Here is an 18905-nt window from a genome sequence, read left to right as displayed (position 1 = left end):
GTGGATCGTTAGATTAAATTGTAAATTACATTCTCCTATATGTATTTATTTATAATATTAAACAAAAAAAATACAATATATTTTTGCAATTTACTTTTACTTTATATTGATATAAACATTCAAATTATTTCTAAATAAAATATAAAATGCCACTATATAACGATAATATGGTGTCGCTACTCTCTAGGCCGACATTACGACATCTCAGATCTTTTTATTTGATTCAATCGAACGTGCATGCTAATCGAGTGCAACAACTGAAAAAATGAAGATGGCGGACGGATGTGTATTCTTTAGAAGAAATAGACCTGGAACTACAGCAAAGGTTAATAAAACTTTTAATTTTCTTAAGAATTTATTGTTTTCATGTCTTATACACTACCGTTCAATGATAGTTCGATTATATATGATGTACTTACAGAAATATCTGAAAGCGTCTTTAACGTATCTTTCTAAAATTAATTAACGCGCTACAAAAAACTTGTTTACAAATTAATGATTCATGATATTTATATCATTTTATTTTTGTATATCTTTAATTTATTCTTATTAATTATATCTTTAATTTAATTTTATTAACGTTATATTTTTTAAAATTATTCATTTATATAAATATATTTTACATTACATCGTTATATTATAAAGATATAGATATTTTCATAATAATTATAATGATAAAATATTCATGTAATAAGTGAGTCATATAAATAATATTAATTTCTCATTTCTTATTAAAAATTCTTAATTTAGGAACCTTCTTTGGTTAGAATTTCTGTAGGTGGCCTGATGAACCCTTTGAAGAAATGGACAGCACGCTGGCCGTGCAACAATATATTCAGCAAATGATTAGAAGAGATCCATCTAATGTTGATTTAATATTGAAAATGCCAGAAGCGCAAGATGAAGCAGTATGGAAATATGAACATTTAAGACAGTTTTGTATGGAATTGAATGGTTTAACAGTAAGACTACAGGCTGAATGTCATCCAGAAACCTGTACTCAAATGACAGCTACTGAACAATGGATATTTCTATGTGCTGCACATAAGACACCTAAAGAATGTCCAGCTATTGATTATACACGACATACACTTGATGGTGCAGCTTGTTTACTTAATAGTAACAAATATTTTCCTAGCAGGTATACTTAGTATCATATTAAAAAATTATTACAGTAATCATACAAATATAATATTTATTTTTTCTATTTTTTCATATTCAATTTCAGAGTTAGTATTAAAGAATCTTCAGTAGCCAAACTTGGATCTGTTAGCAGGAGAGTTTATAGAATTTTCTCTCATGCATATTATCATCATAGAACAATATTTGATGAATTTGAAAATGAGACTTTTTTATGTCGCAGGTAATTATTACAATAATTACAAAAATATGACTATAATATTAATATAATAATATAAAATTATTAATTCATTTATTTTACATTTTTTTTATATTGATCTTTATTCTAGATTTACAGCATTTGTAACAAAATATAATTTAATGTCAAAGGAAAGTTTAATAGTACCAATTATGGAAGAAGAAGGAACAACAGAAAGTGAAGCATAATAGAACTTAAATATTTATATTTACCTGAAATTCGTTGAATGTAATATGAAATCATAAGTAATGATATATTATTGAAATATCTCTTGTAGTTCCAAATGTTATAAGAATAACAAGAGTATTACAAGAGATTGATAATTTTTGGTAATTTGTGTAGAAATATATTACTAGAATTTCTTGTTATTAATTGAATTAAGATAAAAATCTTTTTGATACAATTTTTTTTCTCTTTTTTTTTTTATAAAAATTCGTTGTATGAAACAATTTGTTATATTTAATAAGCTATATTTGCAGTATTTATTTATTATTAATGTATAAAATGTAGAAGATATAATTAAAATGAACTAGCCATTATTAAATCTTTATAAAGATGAATCCTTTTTAAATAAATATTTTATATCTTCTACAATTTATTATATAAAAATGATTGTATATTATTGAATTTTATATGTATTTATGTATTATTTTTAAAGTAACATAATTATAAAAAAATTTCTTTTGGAAATTCATTTCTAAATACTGTTTCATAAAATAATGTAACAAGAAATTCAAGTTTAGAGTAAAAACATTCAATTTTTTGCATAACATTATATTATATAATATTTTATATTTCTTCCTTAGTATTATAAATTTGTATACAAATATTTAATTTTATTGAAATTGCATATAAATTTTAAAAAGTTCTTTTATAGTATAATTTTGAATGTAACATTAAGTATCAAAATAATTATTTTATATTTGAATAATTTATCATAAAAAATATATTGTAACAAAAGTCATCAATATGACGTAATTATAATCATCGTAAAATAACCAAATTAAACAAACACTTATATGCATTATTAGTATTGATAATAAATGTTGTAGTGTTCTTATTTATATCATATTTATCTTATGTGGGATTGAAATGTTAAGCTTTCTTCTCCATTAATCAAACTTAACTTATCGTATGATCCAATTAAAAATGTTACATTTTTATTCTCTGTAAAATATTAAACATAAGAAAAATGATACATAATTCTTATATTATTACGGCACTTAATCTTTAAAAATAAGACTAGAGAATATAAGTAAACATTATTTTTTATATTATTTGTTTCTTTTAATCTATATTCATTTTTTTAAAAATTAATAATTTTATTAATGAAAAAGTTGAAAATGTTCTCTAGTTTTCTTATTAAGAAAAGCAATATCAGTGCCGGAAAAATATCCATATTACTGCCGAGTACATAAGCTCCAAAAAGTACTTTATATTAGTAATTGATATAAAATTTAAGAAGAGAAAATTGAACATACTTTGAAATCTATTGTCTTTCAGTTTATTAATGTATCAATCATGATTTGTTCAAAGAAATTTTTATAAGCTTATACGAATTTGATACCAAGAATATATGCTTTTACAAAGAGTAAAGAAAATATTTTGCTTATACAAAAGAGCAAAGAAAGAATTGTAAAATGTCTTTCTTTTATTTTCACTAATAATGAAAAACATAATCATGCAAAATAAATTTTTTAATAATTTCATTTATTGTTGATGAAATATGATTTTTGCCAATCGTTTATTGCAATTTTTTCTAAAACAAAAAATATCTTATAACTGAATTTCTGTAGAAGGCACTGTAATTTTCATAGTATGTGTTATAAGTCTGCAATGTGCATGTATGCCTATTGTAACATTGTATATATAATTTGTAAATAAAAAATTCAATAGACACGATTAGTTGACAAAATAATCGAGAAAACGGAAATATATCGTGATTATTTCTATATGCATATACTAAAGGAATAAACTTTTTACTCAATATAAATATTTATATCATCTTTTTATTATATATTAAATAAATATGATAAAATAAAAATTATAATTCTTATAAAATTTAAAAAGATTTGAAGAAATAAAATTTATTGAAATAAATTTTTATTCTTATATTCGAATTATATTTGTTTCTAATCGAATTTTATATAAAATGCAATTTTATTGATCATCGTTTTCTCTCTTTTTATTTTTTTTTGGTGGCGCTTCTGTTTGATGCTCTTTTTTTGATCTTTTTTGACCAGTTCTTAAACCCATAGCTGCAAATTCTTCAGCATCAATACAACTCAAATTATTACTAATTTCTTCTTTCTTCTCTTTTCCTCCATTTTTTATATCTTCGTTATTTATGAATTGTCCATTATCACCAGGTGCTTGATAACTTAATTTCAATATCAAAAATAAAATAAAACATATAATAACATATATAATAAAATTGAAAATGAAAGTTTATTACCCAGGTACGGATATATCTTTTACTTCCTTTCCGAGAAAAATATGTATTTCTGGTACATGACGAGTTTCTTCATTTACATTAGTTTTATTTTCCTCTTTTGATTTCTGTGATCTTCAACATTTTAATTAATGATGAAATAATGAATTCTATTATATATTTTATATATTATTATAACTTACTCCACATAACGTAATCTAGTGATTTGATGAAGACCTTCTTGTTTCTTTTTAAAAAGTTCTGCACAGGAAATAGCTTTTCCAATACCATGACCTGCTGCGGTCCAAACAATACAATTATAATTTGCGAATTCTTTTAACGCATATCCAAGAACATTTCTGATTTTTGTACCGCTTTTTACCTGGAAAATTCCAATTAAGTAATATATGAATATAAAAAATAACATGATGTTAATTTTGTAAACATTTTGAAATTTACTCGCATTAAAAGGATTTTTTCTGGCAAATTTGGTATAGGAATCTCTAATTCTGTAGATTCAGATTCTAAATTTTTGACCCATTTCTTCTTCTTTGATTTTGATTTACCCATCTAGAAGAAAACTTTTTCTATTAATTATTGAATAAATATATTTAATTAAAAAAAATATCTGCAAATAAATGCAATTATAATTTTATAATGATTTTTATGATTTTAAGGATAATTAAATTAAATCATGAAAAAAAGAGATCACATCTTTCTGTCAGTAGGTCATGAGTTCGGAGGCATCACTTCTTTGGCGTGCCACATTCGGAACCATTCATGGAACTTTGGAATGAACGAATAAGTACAGTCTTGTACAAACCTTTATCCAGTTTTATTCAATTTTATTTTCTGTTATATAGAAATAAAATCTCTATATGTATATTATTTAATATATAATAATTAATAAATAATCTCAAAGTATATTTATTCTTCGGAAAATATTTGTATGCAAAGATTAATTATTGAACAATTAAATTTTATTCTTTCAACGAAAACCTTTATAAAATATTATTTATATTTTAAACAAAAATTGAATGTCATTATTACGAAGAAATATTTTTAAGCTATATCGATTTTTGATATTATTAAATTTTAATTTCAATTTTAATCTTATAATAACAATAAACGAACAAGTTGAATATTGATCATTTTCATGATAATTGAAATTTTAACAAATATGTCATTTGTTTTAAAATGAAAATTTTAATTTTAATAAATATATTTATTAATTGATATTCTTATTATTTCAGCGACTAACTAAACAAAAAAAAATTAAAAAAAAATTAACTAAAACAATTTCCCTGCATAGTTAGATTAAAAAAAAAAAAAATACTGTACAATATAATACGAGTAAAAAAAACATTTCAATATTTTATAATTTTAAGATGTCAAAATTATTCGTAATATTTATTACGTAACTTAATTTGCAACAGGTCGCTCATTCATATTCATAATTAACAATTTTCCTCATCCTATAACAAAACTAATCGATCAGATCGTCGATTAATATCAATTTCTCTTCGGATATAAAAGTGGGGCGTTCATCGAAAGTTCGCGTTCGACTATAAGAGAATATAATTTCTGGAATTCCGAAGCAAACTTGGAAAAAGCAGCGGTCTAAGGGATGATCCCCGTATGGAAAGTCCCATCAATATTTTCCAATCAGCATTCGATTGCACGGTACCATCTCTATCCCCCCCCTTCTCTTGGTTGTTCGTACTCGGGGGGTGTAAGGGGTCGCAGGCGTAGGCGTATATGGTGGTGGTATGCGGCATAGCCGGCATAGCGCCGCGACGCCCCGACGCCATATTGCATTATTAAGCACCCCTGTCACTCTCTCCCCCCTGCATTCCAGCATTATGAACGTTTTTATCCCTAAAAGGTCGTCGTTTTGCCTATTTCAAGCGAAACCGTTGGTTCCATCACTGGCTACTAATCAATTCGTTTCGCATTTTCGTACGAACATTCCTATGATCCCCTTCATTTACGCGTATCTAGTTCATCCTATATAAAAATTATTCATGTATGAACCGGTATGAATTTGTTAAGTAAATAGTAATACTTCGCCTTAATCGATTTTGATTAAACATTTAACTGGATTCCTTGAAAGTATCTCTAGTTCTGTATTCTCTACGTCAGAAATTGTTATTTGCTCTATATCGGTTATGAAACTAGTATTACCTATTATACTGTTCGTTCACGTCGGTAGTCGCAGACAGATAGTCACGGATGTCGCATTTGAGTCGTTAAATTACGATTTCATGTTCGTGTCACGAAATGTAAAAGAAAGAAATGTAGAACGAATCATCTATTGTTCGATTTACAATGTTGGCGGATCAGTTTCGAATGTTGTTTCTTGTCGGAATATATATATTGTTTCCGATTCGTTTTGTTTGATCAAAAAAAGAATTTAATTTCGATCCGAATTCATCATTGAGATTCTTAATGTGTCGTGAGAATATTGCAAAAAACTTGGCGAGGGAAAGGTCAAGGAGTTCGGACCACTTTTGGTGCACCATCGGAGCTCGATTTCCAGAGGGACGATATTCTGCGTCTGACATCTTTTTAACGATGCCTACGCGCTCTTTTTCCATCGTAATAAACCATCACGTGCTAGAAGCCTGGCTTCCAATTTATTCGAGTGGCCAACCCTTCTATGGCAAAGACGCTCGACGTTTTCACCACGAATGAACGGAGCGAACCACGTTTCGAGAAGTTTTCCTCCTTCTGACGTACAGAATTCTGTTCCATCCGTTTTCTCCAACTATTTTATGAATATTTCCAATTCGATCGATCTGGAATCAAGTTTATCATCATGAAAAATTTCACCCTTTTCTTATTGTTTGACCTTTTACGAATTCGACCAACTTGCAAATGATGTATTCTTCAACAACGTGTCTATACCTTAGAACTTATCGTTTTACCAAGAAAGTCTATCTTTTTCACATAGATAATATACATATTACATGAACTATTCATTCGAAAATTATAGATGCGATAGTAAATTATGAAGCATCATTATTACAACATCAATTTCTGGAAAATTTATCATCATATCCGAGGATATCCGTTTTTAGACATTGATTTCTTTTTATCTTACTTCTATCTTACAAGTATTTTCTTCGAATCTAAAATACCTAATTTAACAACAACAAATGTTACATAAACGGTCATTGAAATCACCATTGATAAAAAAGTATAAAAAAATACTCAAAAAGAAAATCAATTATCATCGTTGGTTGAAATCGACTGGAGAAACAAACAACAAAGATCTACAACTTGGACGAAGCAATTTCGGTATTGTGACGTGTCTATTTCGATCGTTTTTTTGTTCCGGAAATTGTGTCTCGAATTTTATATAGATCCATCTATCTCTACTGTTCGTTTTTTTTCGAGGATCCGCGAAGAAGATTTTACGGAAAGACGCGCGTTTGCGCAGGAGTCGAAGAATCCTCGCTCTCTGGATCCTCGATATATTCGAGGTGGTAAGCGAAACTCGGGATTGTTCGGTCGTGGCTCATTCAACGTGCACCGGTTGGACTCTTCGATTTCTTCCATAGTTGTAGCAACAGGTAGGGCGCGTGGGATACCACGAAATTTCGTCAAAGTCATCTCGTTTGTTGTGAGAAGAAGTGAAATTTAGACGAACTTTTCCTACGGTAATTGGGCTAATTTTTAAGTTTGCAAATTTCTAACAAAGCTATAGTGCCTGTGCGGGGGAAAACAAATCATGGATTTATTAACTTTCCCGATTTTGTCGATGAATTAATTATTTTTGTTCATCGTGTTGCGTTCGACGACGAGTATAGTATACGAACAGAAAAAAAATATTAATAGAATATAGAAATTATTGTGATTTGACGTTATTATACCGTTTATGATATTAATAGAATATAGAAATTATTGTGATTTGACGTTATTATACCGTTTATGACGTTATATTGAGAAAAGTATCGAGGGAGATAGAAAGTAAAAGAGACTTGTGATAATTGTGGAAAATAAATCATCGCGTTTAAGGTTTTTTCGAGAATAGAACGGATCATCATGGATATTCAAGAGTTTCGTATACGTGGTAAGGAGATGGTGGAATACATCTGCGAGTTCATGAGCAATATTCACAATCGGAGAGTAACACCGGACGTTGGTCCCGGATATTTGAGACCCCTCCTACCACCGGAAGCACCGCAACAACCTGAGCCTTGGGAGAACATTATGAGGGATGTCGAATCGAAGATCATGCCTGGTGTAAGTGAAAAGAAAAAAATTATCTTCCTACATCTTTCTTCTTTAATTCAATTAAATAATCAAGAAAAAGAAGAAAAATGTAATAAATTGGATAAAAAAAAAGAAAAAAAAAATATTTACAGATTACCCATTGGCAACATCCAAGATTTCACGCGTATTTCCCAGCCGGAAATTCCTTTCCATCGATTCTTGGTGATATGTTATCGGATGCAATAGGTTGTATTGGATTTTCATGGGTAAGCTTCTTTTTTTTTTTTTTTAAAAATATTAATTTTCAGAAGATTTTCACCAAAATACACACATACACATACACACATACAAATTCGATCTTCTTGCGAAGATTAGAGTAAAAACACGAGGTTACAGATTTGACAGATTGATCAAATGTTTGTTCAATCATCTCATAATTTTTCGATATCTTATTTGTTCTAGGCTGCCAGTCCAGCCTGCACCGAGCTCGAGACGATAGTCTGCGATTGGTTCGGTAATTCAATATCAACTCATTAAATGTCGTTTCAATATATATTAAATATCAGAGGACGAGCTATCAACGAGTTTATCTAAATAAATTTCAGGGAAAGCTATTGGTCTACCGACGGATTTCCTTTATTTCAGTCCTGGTAGCAAAGGAGGTGGCGTGATACAAGTAATATTTCTATTTCTGATTAAAAATTTTATTCAATGTAAATACCTTCTATAAATTTAATCACGATAAATCTAATCTTAGGGATCAGCTTCAGAGTGTATTTTAGTATGTATGCTAGCAGCGAGGGCGCAAGCAATTGCAAGGTTGAAAGAATCAACTGCACATGCACACTTGGACGAAACTGCCCTTCTTGGAAAATTGATGGCTTATTGCAGTCGTGAAAGTCACAGCTCCGTCGAAAAGGATGCAATGATTTGTTTCGTGAAACTGAGAATTTTAGAACCTGACGATAAAAGTGTTTTACGTGGTGAAACTTTGCGTCAGGTATAACTTTTTTTTTCTTTCTTCAATATTATTTCATTTCGTTAAAAATATTTTTTCTTGATTCGTTTTGTACGATATCTTATTTTACTTCGATTAAAACAATTTTATATTCGATCATCGATCAATCTTTTCTATCAAGGCAATCGAAGCTGACACAGCCGAAGGATACATCCCCTTCTTCGTTTCCACCACTTTAGGCACGACTGCTTGTTGCTCCTTTGACAATCTCAAAGAAATCGGTCCAGTTTGTAAAAAATATCCAGGGGTAAGCTGACGGACAATTTTCGAACGATATCCTCGAATATCCTCGATTTCAAAATTTTTCTGTTGTCGTTCTTTTTCAGGTGTGGTTGCACGTCGATGCAGCTTACGCGGGCAATTCTTTCATCTGTCCGGAATTGAAGTACCTGATGGCTGGTATCGAGTACGCGGATTCTTTCAACACCAATACGAATAAATTCCTATTGACGAACTTCGATTGTTCCTGTCTATGGGTCCGGGATAGATTCAAATTGACCAGCGCGCTGGTCGTCGATCCTCTTTATCTTCAACACACTCACGCGGATACAGCTATCGATTACAGGTATTATCGAGATTTCATCAATGCTTAATCCCAAATCAAAGGAAATGAATTCACGTAGCTCGTTTCTACTAGACATTGGAGTATACCCCTTAGCCGACGATTTCGATCCTTGAAACTGTGGTTCGTGATGAGAAGTTACGGGATATCCGGTTTACAGGCCTACATTCGAAATCACGTGCAACTAGCTAAAAGATTCGAGGCTTTGGTTAGGAAGGATACGAGATTCGAAGTTTGTAACGAAGTTGTGGTGAGTGTGTAATCAGATACAGATAAGGTGAGGGATTCGGAGACTCTCAAGTTGGTAAGTTTTTAAATTGTATTAAACCGTTTCAGCTAGGATTGGTCTGTTTCCGTGCAAAAGGTTCCGACAAACTGAATCAGAAACTGCTGAGCACCATCAATGATTCTGGAAAGTTGCACATGGTTCCAGCAAGAGTGAATCAACGGTTCACGATTCGTTTCGCGCTTGCCGCGCCGAATGCCACTGCTTCTGACGTTGGTGAGCCGATCATATCTTCATTTATAATGGTACCTTTTGCACGTTCTCATTCCTCAATATTTTATTTTTATATTATAGACATGGCGTGGAGCATTATAACGGATTATCTGGCCGAATTATTAGAGTCCAAGGTAATCCGAAAATTTCTTAATTGGAATTTTATTTCAATTGATGTAGATGTTCTTAAATATTATTCATACATTTATCTTTCTTTCATTGAATCGTAGGATGTTATGGACGAATTGGCAGATATTCGCGAGAAGAAAAGGAAAGCCACTTTGGAGCAAAGAAGATCGTTCTTCGTTCGAATGGTGTCTGATCCTGCCATTCAACCGGGATTCACGAAGACACCGAACAGGACAGGGGCCAAATTGGATACCCAAGCGACGATCGGTGGTATTGGCTCGAATCCTCATTCCACGACGTAAGAAATGAATATATCCATATCGATGAATTACAGAAATCTTGCAAAATCACTGATTTAGCATGTTTGATGCCAGACGTTCGTGGATATCCTGGCCGCTCGCGTATTTGATGCAGGCGAAAGATGCTGCTGACACCAGTGAATTATCACTTAGGTATTTTTTTTTTAAATATTCTCGGTAAAAGAGATTATAAAAAAAAATTTTCCTTAATTAGGAGATAGAACGATATGTTTGGAAAATAATTTCAGATTTCGTCATCTGGACACTATGGTTCGCTTGAAAGCAAGCGGTACCGGAAGTCGTCGCGGTAGCAGCAACGGGTGCAGCCCGGATCCATCGCCATCCGCCTCGCCGTCCCGCGGAAGATCACCAAACGGAAGGGCGTAAAATATCTCGCGTTTGTCCCAATTGTCTTTTTCTAAACTTTCCCCCAAAAGGTGTATCGATAGAAACGAGAATTAAAACGATGAACGGATACCGCCGACAAAATCGACAAAAAAGGAATTTAAAAATGATGAAACGAAGAATGATAGACGATACATCTGAAAATTCTCTTAAAATTGCTCAGCGAACGGACGAAGACACACTCGAAATCGATCGACGACCCGATTAGATTGCAATCCCATTGCCATCTTTTTTTGTTTTGTTTCAGTCATTTTTTCGGAACTGTGCGCAAGTAGTTGCAAGATTTGCATTCTCGACTGAAGGAAGCGTTCGATAAATATAAGTACATCTTCTTTACTTGCTTATCGATCTGTTTATATAAGTCTGCTCTCTTTGGATCGCGACAGAGACGCGTTACACCATGCGGAACACGCTACATGTGTAACATATTACTCTACTAAAATGTACTTACATATATGATGATATATAAAGCGTGCATACATCGACATAGTAAAAAAAAAAAAAAAAAAAAAAAGAAAAAAGAAAAAAAATTTCAGAAGTAAAATAATCAACGTCCCAATTATTCACCATCATCTCGAAATGCAATCGTTTTCTGTCGTACGGAGATATAATCCGTAAATTGGGCCGAATAGGGGAAGGAGTTAGAATAAAAAATATGAGACGGAAACTCGTGCCTCGGGAATATCGAAAAAAAAGTCATAAAGAGCTGTTCGTTATTCGATCGAAAAGGTTGGGGTCACTGAGGGTGAGCCGATGCACCTGGACCGCCCAGTTTGCTTGAATATCGTTTTTTTCCTTTCTCTCCCTCTCTCTTCCTCCGGCTAAATATGACATTTATTCAATTTCGTTTCGATTCCGTTTTGGTAAAGCTCGTTTGCGCAAACGACGACGTCTCGTTCTGGAAGCAGAAGCGTTGAATACATTGATTCTAATCGAATATATGATCGGCCATTCTCTCTCTCAAAAAAAAAAAAAAAAAGAAAAAATACAACGTCAAGCAGAAATGCGTGAGAAGAGAAGGGGAAATAATCGATAATGTCGATCATTGCCAGAATATTGGTAATTAAAATACACTTGATAAATTTCATCCCTTGCATACAATATTGGAAATTAATAGAGAGATTTTCAAGATGAATATTGATCGAATATTGGGAAATAAAGCGTGACTAATGAAATCTTCAAAATTTCTTTTTTCGGTAAAGAGGAAAAAACTTCGATTTTTAAGAGTTTCGAGAAGAAAAATTTCGAATAAATAATTTCATCCTTTATTGATCCGATTGTGCCAGAAATTATCCATAATTTTTTAATCGTTTCGTACATGATGTCTTTCCTATCGATAACTCGTCTCGAGTTTATGAGTTAACGAGGAAATGCGCAATGTTCTGCGAAAAAAAGGAGATCGTTGGTTGGATTAATTAATTCGTAGTGGATGACAATCGTTTCGACACCCTCGATCGAGAAATCCAATTCGAAAACGTCGAGCAGACGCGAGCAGACCATGCGTGAAGGTGGCGGCAAAAGAGAAAATGGTGTTCGCCATGTGTCTGCATGTGTGTGTGTGTTACAAAGATTGAGCGGTGACCTGTCACCGCTTCTACGGGATATTGTAAATGTAGGTGAAGAGTAAACGTCTATTTATAAACGGGGGAGGGGGCGAGTTTACTCCCCGTGCATCATCGACAACATACTGGCTTATTCAAGCAGCGACCCCCTCGATATATCATCATTGATGTCGACCACCCTTCTCGCGAATTTTCGTTCAGATTTTCGGAATCGATCTCGCGATGATCCTTTGTCGGAACGAATTGATATTTTCATTTTCAAAGTAATTTTCTTAAAGCGATCGATATATGAAAGATTTTTTTTTTTTTATTTAACGAGATATTAAAGTATGATATTATGACAATGTATAATAATAAAGAAAAAATTAGTAATAATATCTTTTCAATTCTAAAAATTGATTTAAAAATTCAAATACGTTATCTTTGAAACAAAAGATTTGCAAAAAATTTAAAAGATTATAGTGATTATAGTGATTTAAACGACTACAGTAGTTTTAATCGTATTACTATATCGTATTATATAAACACTTAAATTTAAATAGAAACAATCGATAACAAAAATTAAAAAAATTTATATAAATGTTTTCGATTAACTGTTACTATTTATAAAGTTTTGATAAAAATAATAGATAAATATAATTAAATTATATGTAATTTTATTTTCTTCTATTATTAACTAACTCTATATAAATTTTCTCGAAAACGAAGATTCCAATAAAAAAAAACGTTATATCAAAATTTTTTTCTCATATAAATATACGAAATTGTATTTTGTGATTAAATAATTTCTTTCAAAGAGTTTTTTAAATTGCTGATTGTTTTTTTTTTTTTTTTTTAAAGAATCATTTTTATATCAAAAAGATATAAATATAGTATATGCGTGTGTATGTGATTAAGAAAAAGAATGAATTATACGTCATACAGGGGGTGGAAAAAAGTGCTACTAAATTTAGTTAGTTCATCGGAAGTATGACGAATTTTAAGGGTTTATGAAAAGTTTCGAAGGGGGTGTGATTTTTTTTCGAGCAAGTGTTTGCGTAATAAACGGTACGATACGAAACTATAGTGTCGTAATCTATAACGAAACAGGTAAATTATTATTTTTTACGATCACCGAAGCTCCGCCTTAATTTTATCTGCGTGAGGCAGGGATGTACGAAGAGGAGACGCGCATAAAACTGACGGCGCTATGGCAGGTGCTACCAGTCTCAGTTTAAACGCGGGACAAACCTGTTACGCGTTTCCTTCGATGTGAAAGTGTTTTGAAAAAGTTTTAACAACAATTTCCAAATAGAAAATACATAGAAAAGTGTATTCGAGCATTCAATTAGATTGACTTTTCCCTTGATAATTGAAAAAAATGAGAAAACAAATTGGAGTTGTGGAATAATTGTGAAGAAAAGAGAATTCTGAATTATTTAATAAAAAGAAAGAAGTAAAGAAAAATAAAGAGATAAAAAAGAAAAATAAAAATAGAAAAGTAAAAAAAAAAAAACAAACGAAAAGGTATTTCGTCCCACGTATTTCTTTGCTTGCGAATGACGTTTATTTCATCTGTAATACCGATAAATGGCGCTGAAAAATGTCACGATCAAGCTTTAACCGAGAACGTGCTTAATCAAACATGAGTTTTATTGGCACGTACTAGTCCATCTCTCCTTCGAATTGCATTCCAGTCAGCAATTATCATGAACATCGATGAGTTTCAAGTACGCGGCAAGGAGATGATCGAGTACATTTGCGAATATCTCCGCACATTGGAAGGAAAGAGGGTGACGGCGAACGTGGACCCAGGCTACTTAAGGCCCTTACTTCCCAAAGAAGCACCAGCGAAAGGGGAATCATGGGATGCTATAATAAGGGACGTCGACAGGAAAATAATGCCCGGGGTGAGTGTCAACTATGTGGACTCGATTATCGATCCCCCCTTTGTTGATTCCGACCTCTTTCGATGTTAATAATATTCCCGAATACGAAAAAAATAGAAGAAAAAAAAAACTCATGGTCGTGACAATGGTTACACGTATTTTTATCCATTATCAAAAAAATCATTTTACCTCTTCTATATTATTTCTTTTATGATAATGTTAAAATCTGTATAACGTCAACAATTTTTTTTAAAACGAATTCAATACCGAATAATCAAACTTCAGAATACTGAGAGAACGCCGATGCTTTACAGATCACGCACTGGCAGCATCCACGTTTTCACGCCTACTTTCCAGCGGGCAATTCGTTTCCCTCGATCCTCGGGGACATGCTGTCCGACGCAATCGGGTGCATAGGTTTCTCTTGGGCCGCGAGCCCGGCCTGCACGGAACTGGAAACTATTGTTCTGGATTGGTATGCAAAAGCGATAGACCTTCCACCGGAATTTCTAGCCGAGCACAAAAGTTCGAAAGGCGGTGGAGTGATACAAGGGTCCGCTTCCGAGTGTATTCTGGTCACCATGCTTGCGGCACGAACCCAAGCTATTCGAACTTTGAAGGAGCAAGACCCGAACACCGAAGATTCCGCCTTTCTGCCACGATTGGTCGCTTATTGTTCAACGGAGGCGCATTCCTGCGTAGAAAAGGCGGCGATGATCAGTTTGGTGAAGTTACGAGTCTTGGAACCGGACGAGAAAGGTTCTCTGCGTGGTAAGCGATTGGAATCCGCAATTCGAGAAGACGTGGCAAGTGGTTTAGTGCCATTCTTCGTCTCGACCACTCTTGGCACTACCGGATCCTGTGCGTTCGATAATTTAGTCGAAATCGGACCTGTGTGCAAACTCTATCCTAATGTTTGGCTCCACGTGGATGGTGCTTACGCTGGTAATGCGTTCATTTGCCCGGAAATGAGGCCATTTATGTCCGGCATCGAGCATGCGGACTCGTTCAATACTAATCCTAACAAGTGGTTGCTAGTCAATTTTGATTGCTCTTGCCTTTGGGTGCGTGACCGAGTGAAACTCACGTCGGCACTTGTCGTCAATCCATTGTATCTTCAGCACGCTAGATCCGGTGAATCTATCGACTACCGCCATTGGGGAATACCTTTGAGTAGACGATTCAGAGCGCTCAAATTATGGTTCGTGATGAGATCGTATGGAATCACAGGATTACAAAAGTACATAAGAAATCATATTAGGCTGGCAAGACGATTCGAGACTCTAATGAAGAGGGATAAGCGATTCGAGATAACCAATGATGTGAGAGTAGGTTTGGTCTGCTTCAGATTGAAGGAAAGCGATGAAATAAATCAGGAATTATTGGCAAATATCAATGCATCCGGCAGACTTCATATGATTCCGGCTAGAGTGATGGGCAAGTATATTTTAAGATTCTGCGTAGTGAAAGAGAATGCCACTGACGATGATATCGATTATGCCGTGGATGTGATCGAGCAACATGCGACAGAAGTGATGCTCGCTCATTATGAAGGAACAGAAGATGAGTTCAAAGCGAAAGGACCAAAGAGTCCTGTTGCTTTGGATAAAAAGTTGGTACGAAAATTCAGTTTCACCAGGAGCGTGACGAGGGATGTTTACAAAAGATCCATCTCGAAGTCGAGTCTTCACGATGGTGCTACGCCCATTATGGTCGTCGATGATAATTCACAAGTTGATACCATTGAGGAAGACGTTTTTTGCAACAGCAGGTAGACCGCACCTCAGCTCACGGTGCCCAAGAGGAGGGACCAACTGCTATCGTTACCGTGAGCTGCTGACGATGATGATCGGTGTAATGTGTTTCAGGTCGTGACGATCCCGATGATGATATCCAGATGATTCATGATTTTTTGCGATATGCCTCTGAAAATCGGCCGTTCCTGTTTGGAAATCACAACCTGAATATTTCGTTGCTTTTTAGGAAACAAATCAAAAATAAATTTTTTTTCGAGCTACGTCGATAGGAAAATTTTTTTAATATTCAATAAAATAAATTTATATTAATAAAATAAATATTAATTGAGAATGATTAATGAAGAATATTCGAAGATGTTTCTGATATGGATATTAGATTTATATTGGCTATCGTTTAAAACGATAATAAATTTTAAAAATTAATAAGAGTTGATAAATCATTTGAGAATTTATCTTTTTACATACGATTTTATGCAATATAAATGTAACTTATTGGAATTTATTTTCATATGTATTCTGTAACCAACCAATGCAAAAAATTATATGCTGACGAAAATAATTGTTCGTATATGTGTACGTAAAAATACCATATTAGTTTTGCAAATGAGAAATAGTATAAGTGCCGCATAAATAGAAGAGAATAATATAAGTAATTTATTGATTCTTGTGTAATAATTCATATTAAAGAGAGAGAAAGAGAAAGAGAGAGAGAGAGTGAGAGAGAAAATTAATATATAATTAGGTAGAAATAAGATTCATTGTTAAGTACATCGATTATCTCTTAGGCTATCAATAGTTATAATATCAAATTATTTCATGAACGAATTACGTACGAATATAAAAAATAGTTTTTGCTTAGATTATTATAAATTAGATACGAAATAAAGACCTAATATTTACGGTTGAAATTATATTAATTGATATGATTATAATGTTAGATCATATACACATACCACACATATATAAACGCATATTACATGTTATTTTGAATGTTTTGTAATCCGAGTTGTAAGTCATATTAATATTTCAGATATGTTTAGATTTTTATCCATTGAAATATAATATAGATTATATAGTAGATTATTTATTTGGTATGTAAATTTAACATAATAAGATTGAAAATTCGTAAAATAACAATTTTATTCTATTTCATATTTATTTTATCTGAATTTTTTGATCATACTTGTAGTTCATTAAAATTATTGATTTGATACTTTGATTAAGATACTTAGCTTTTAAGTAATAAGCAAGTTGATAGCCAATCTCTATTAATAGGATATTATAAAATACTTCAAAGCAATTAAAATAGCCCTGAAGTAAATAATTACAGTCATGATTATTAATTTAAACTATAATTATAATCTATTGAAAAAATTTATTAAAAAATATTGGAAAAAGAGAGGTATTTGATGAAAATAATAGTTTCATTTTTAAGAATTATGAAATGTTTATATAAGCATTTTATGTCTAACTTACATAAAAAAATTACAATTATTTAAATTATTACATTTGTCCACATTGAGATATTGTCACAGGAATTTTTGGTTTATTGTTTGGCCCTGTGGGAACATTCTCTACCTTTCTCATAACTAGAAGTCCATCGATAACTCTTCCAAAAACAACATGCTTACCATCCAAGAAATTACACTTGGCACATGTGATGAAAAATTGACAACCATTAGTATCTTTACCACTATTGGCCATGGATAATAATCCAGGTGAGTCATGTTTTAATGTAAAATTTTCATCAGGAAAGGTTCCACCACCATAGATGCTTATAACTCCAGTACCGTCACCATTTACAAAATCACCACCCTGGATCATGAAGTCCTTAATGACTCTATGAAATATGGCACCTTTAAAACCCAAAGGTACACCGTCTTTTCTATATTCTCCAGTGCAAAATTGCCGAAAATTTTCTGATGTTTTTGGACAAACATCTTCGAAGAGTTCAAAAATCATTCGTCCGATTTCTGTAGTACCCACGGATACATCGAAAAACACCACTGGATTATTTGGATTTCGAAGTTGAGCTTGAATTTGATTCCAAGTGGGCATATTTGTATATTTTGATTACAAAATTTAAAAAAATTTTTTTTTATTTTATTCTAATATTCTTTATATCTAAGTTTATAAAAATGATACAACAACAACATAACCTCTTTGATTCACAAATATTTACACTTTAATATTTAGAATTAAAAATTTTGTTTGAAATTAATTTTATTTTAATTTCATGTAAAAATGTTTAAATTAATTTATTTTTATTAATATACTTTTATCACTTATTCTTTTATATTATATATAAAATACGAAACTTTGGTAATAAATATTTTCCAAACGTTTCTTTCAGTCGATTATAAACGTGGGAGAAAGATTCTGAAGTATAGGTTATATATCGAATAAGAAAATTTAAAAAAATATTATGAATTTTATTAATGTATTTTAAAGTTGACTTACTACTTATTGATATCTAATAAAAATCTTTATAGAAATAATACTATTAGTACTATTTATTTTTTAATAAATAAAATTTAACATATAATAAAGTTTTTTTTCTTAGTTTTTTTAAACATTAATACTTACTTTTTTTGTCTTTAAAATTTAATGTAGAATTATTGATATCACATAACACACATTACATAATGATACAAAATATAATTGTAAATTACGATTGTTTATTTCATAAAGTAACGCGCACACGTTTTTCGTTCCGGCAACAACACGTGACAAACTTAATCTTTAACTATATTAACAAAGCATGCAGTAACATAAACAT

General features: G+C 31.8%; 5 protein-coding genes across 10 annotated transcripts; 3 read left to right on the top strand and 2 right to left on the bottom strand.

Moving 5' to 3' along the window:
• The first annotated feature begins 85 nt into the window (after positions 1 to 85).
• LOC122712339 (MOB kinase activator-like 4) lies at positions 86 to 4734 on the top strand. 3 transcript variants are annotated; one of them, XM_043931902.1, is made up of 4 exons: positions 86 to 325; positions 751 to 1141; positions 1229 to 1363; positions 1470 to 1797. In XM_043931902.1, exons 2-4 carry the CDS (start codon positions 804 to 806, stop codon positions 1564 to 1566), a joined length of 570 nt encoding a protein of 189 aa, XP_043787837.1. In that variant the 5' UTR covers positions 86 to 325; positions 751 to 803; the 3' UTR covers positions 1567 to 1797. The 3 variants fall into 3 exon arrangements, with proteins under 3 accessions (XP_043787837.1, XP_043787835.1, XP_043787834.1); XM_043931900.1 differs by lacking the exon at positions 1470 to 1797 and adding an exon at positions 4538 to 4734 and having other exon boundaries at positions 87 to 325; positions 768 to 1141; XM_043931899.1 differs by having other exon boundaries at positions 87 to 325; positions 768 to 1141.
• LOC122712340 (ribonuclease P protein subunit p25-like protein) lies at positions 3463 to 18837 on the bottom strand. Of its 4 annotated transcripts, XM_043931903.1 has the most exons (6): positions 18713 to 18836; positions 16111 to 16311; positions 4269 to 4379; positions 4013 to 4191; positions 3834 to 3944; positions 3463 to 3758 (listed from the first exon to the last, which is right to left on the bottom strand). In XM_043931903.1, exons 2-6 carry the CDS (start codon positions 16111 to 16113, stop codon positions 3539 to 3541), a joined length of 624 nt encoding a protein of 207 aa, XP_043787838.1. In that variant the 5' UTR covers positions 16114 to 16311; positions 18713 to 18836; the 3' UTR covers positions 3463 to 3538. The 4 variants fall into 4 exon arrangements, with proteins under 4 accessions (XP_043787838.1, XP_043787840.1, XP_043787841.1 ...); XM_043931905.1 differs by lacking the exon at positions 16111 to 16311 and having other exon boundaries at positions 18714 to 18837; XM_043931906.1 differs by lacking the exon at positions 16111 to 16311 and having other exon boundaries at positions 4269 to 4390; positions 18713 to 18824.
• On the top strand, positions 7842 to 11235 carry LOC122712338 (aromatic-L-amino-acid decarboxylase). Its single transcript, XM_043931898.1, has 13 exons — positions 7842 to 8057; positions 8180 to 8293; positions 8490 to 8541; positions 8633 to 8703; positions 8785 to 9027; positions 9167 to 9292; positions 9372 to 9610; positions 9683 to 9857; positions 9944 to 10109; positions 10188 to 10240; positions 10337 to 10533; positions 10595 to 10687; positions 10783 to 11235. The coding sequence occupies exons 1-13, from the start codon at positions 7857 to 7859 to the stop codon at positions 10919 to 10921; spliced, it is 1869 nt and encodes a 622-aa protein (XP_043787833.1). The 5' UTR covers positions 7842 to 7856; the 3' UTR covers positions 10922 to 11235.
• On the top strand, positions 13746 to 17027 carry LOC122712337 (tyrosine decarboxylase-like). The gene is made up of 3 exons (XM_043931897.1): positions 13746 to 14390; positions 14684 to 16140; positions 16238 to 17027. The coding sequence occupies exons 1-3, from the start codon at positions 14190 to 14192 to the stop codon at positions 16242 to 16244; spliced, it is 1665 nt and encodes a 554-aa protein (XP_043787832.1). The 5' UTR covers positions 13746 to 14189; the 3' UTR covers positions 16245 to 17027.
• LOC122712341 (peptidyl-prolyl cis-trans isomerase H) lies at positions 17554 to 18475 on the bottom strand. Its single transcript, XM_043931907.1, has one exon. The coding sequence runs from the start codon at positions 18182 to 18184 to the stop codon at positions 17630 to 17632; it is 555 nt and encodes a 184-aa protein (XP_043787842.1). The 5' UTR covers positions 18185 to 18475; the 3' UTR covers positions 17554 to 17629.
• Positions 18838 to 18905: the final 68 nt, after the last annotated feature.

This window comes from Apis laboriosa, unplaced genomic scaffold, assembly GCF_014066325.1.
Source record: "Apis laboriosa isolate Shangri-la unplaced genomic scaffold, ASM1406632v1 scaffold1_cov151, whole genome shotgun sequence".
NCBI lineage: Eukaryota > Metazoa > Arthropoda > Insecta > Hymenoptera > Apidae > Apis > Apis laboriosa.
This window is presented reverse-complemented; position numbering and strand designations above follow the sequence as displayed.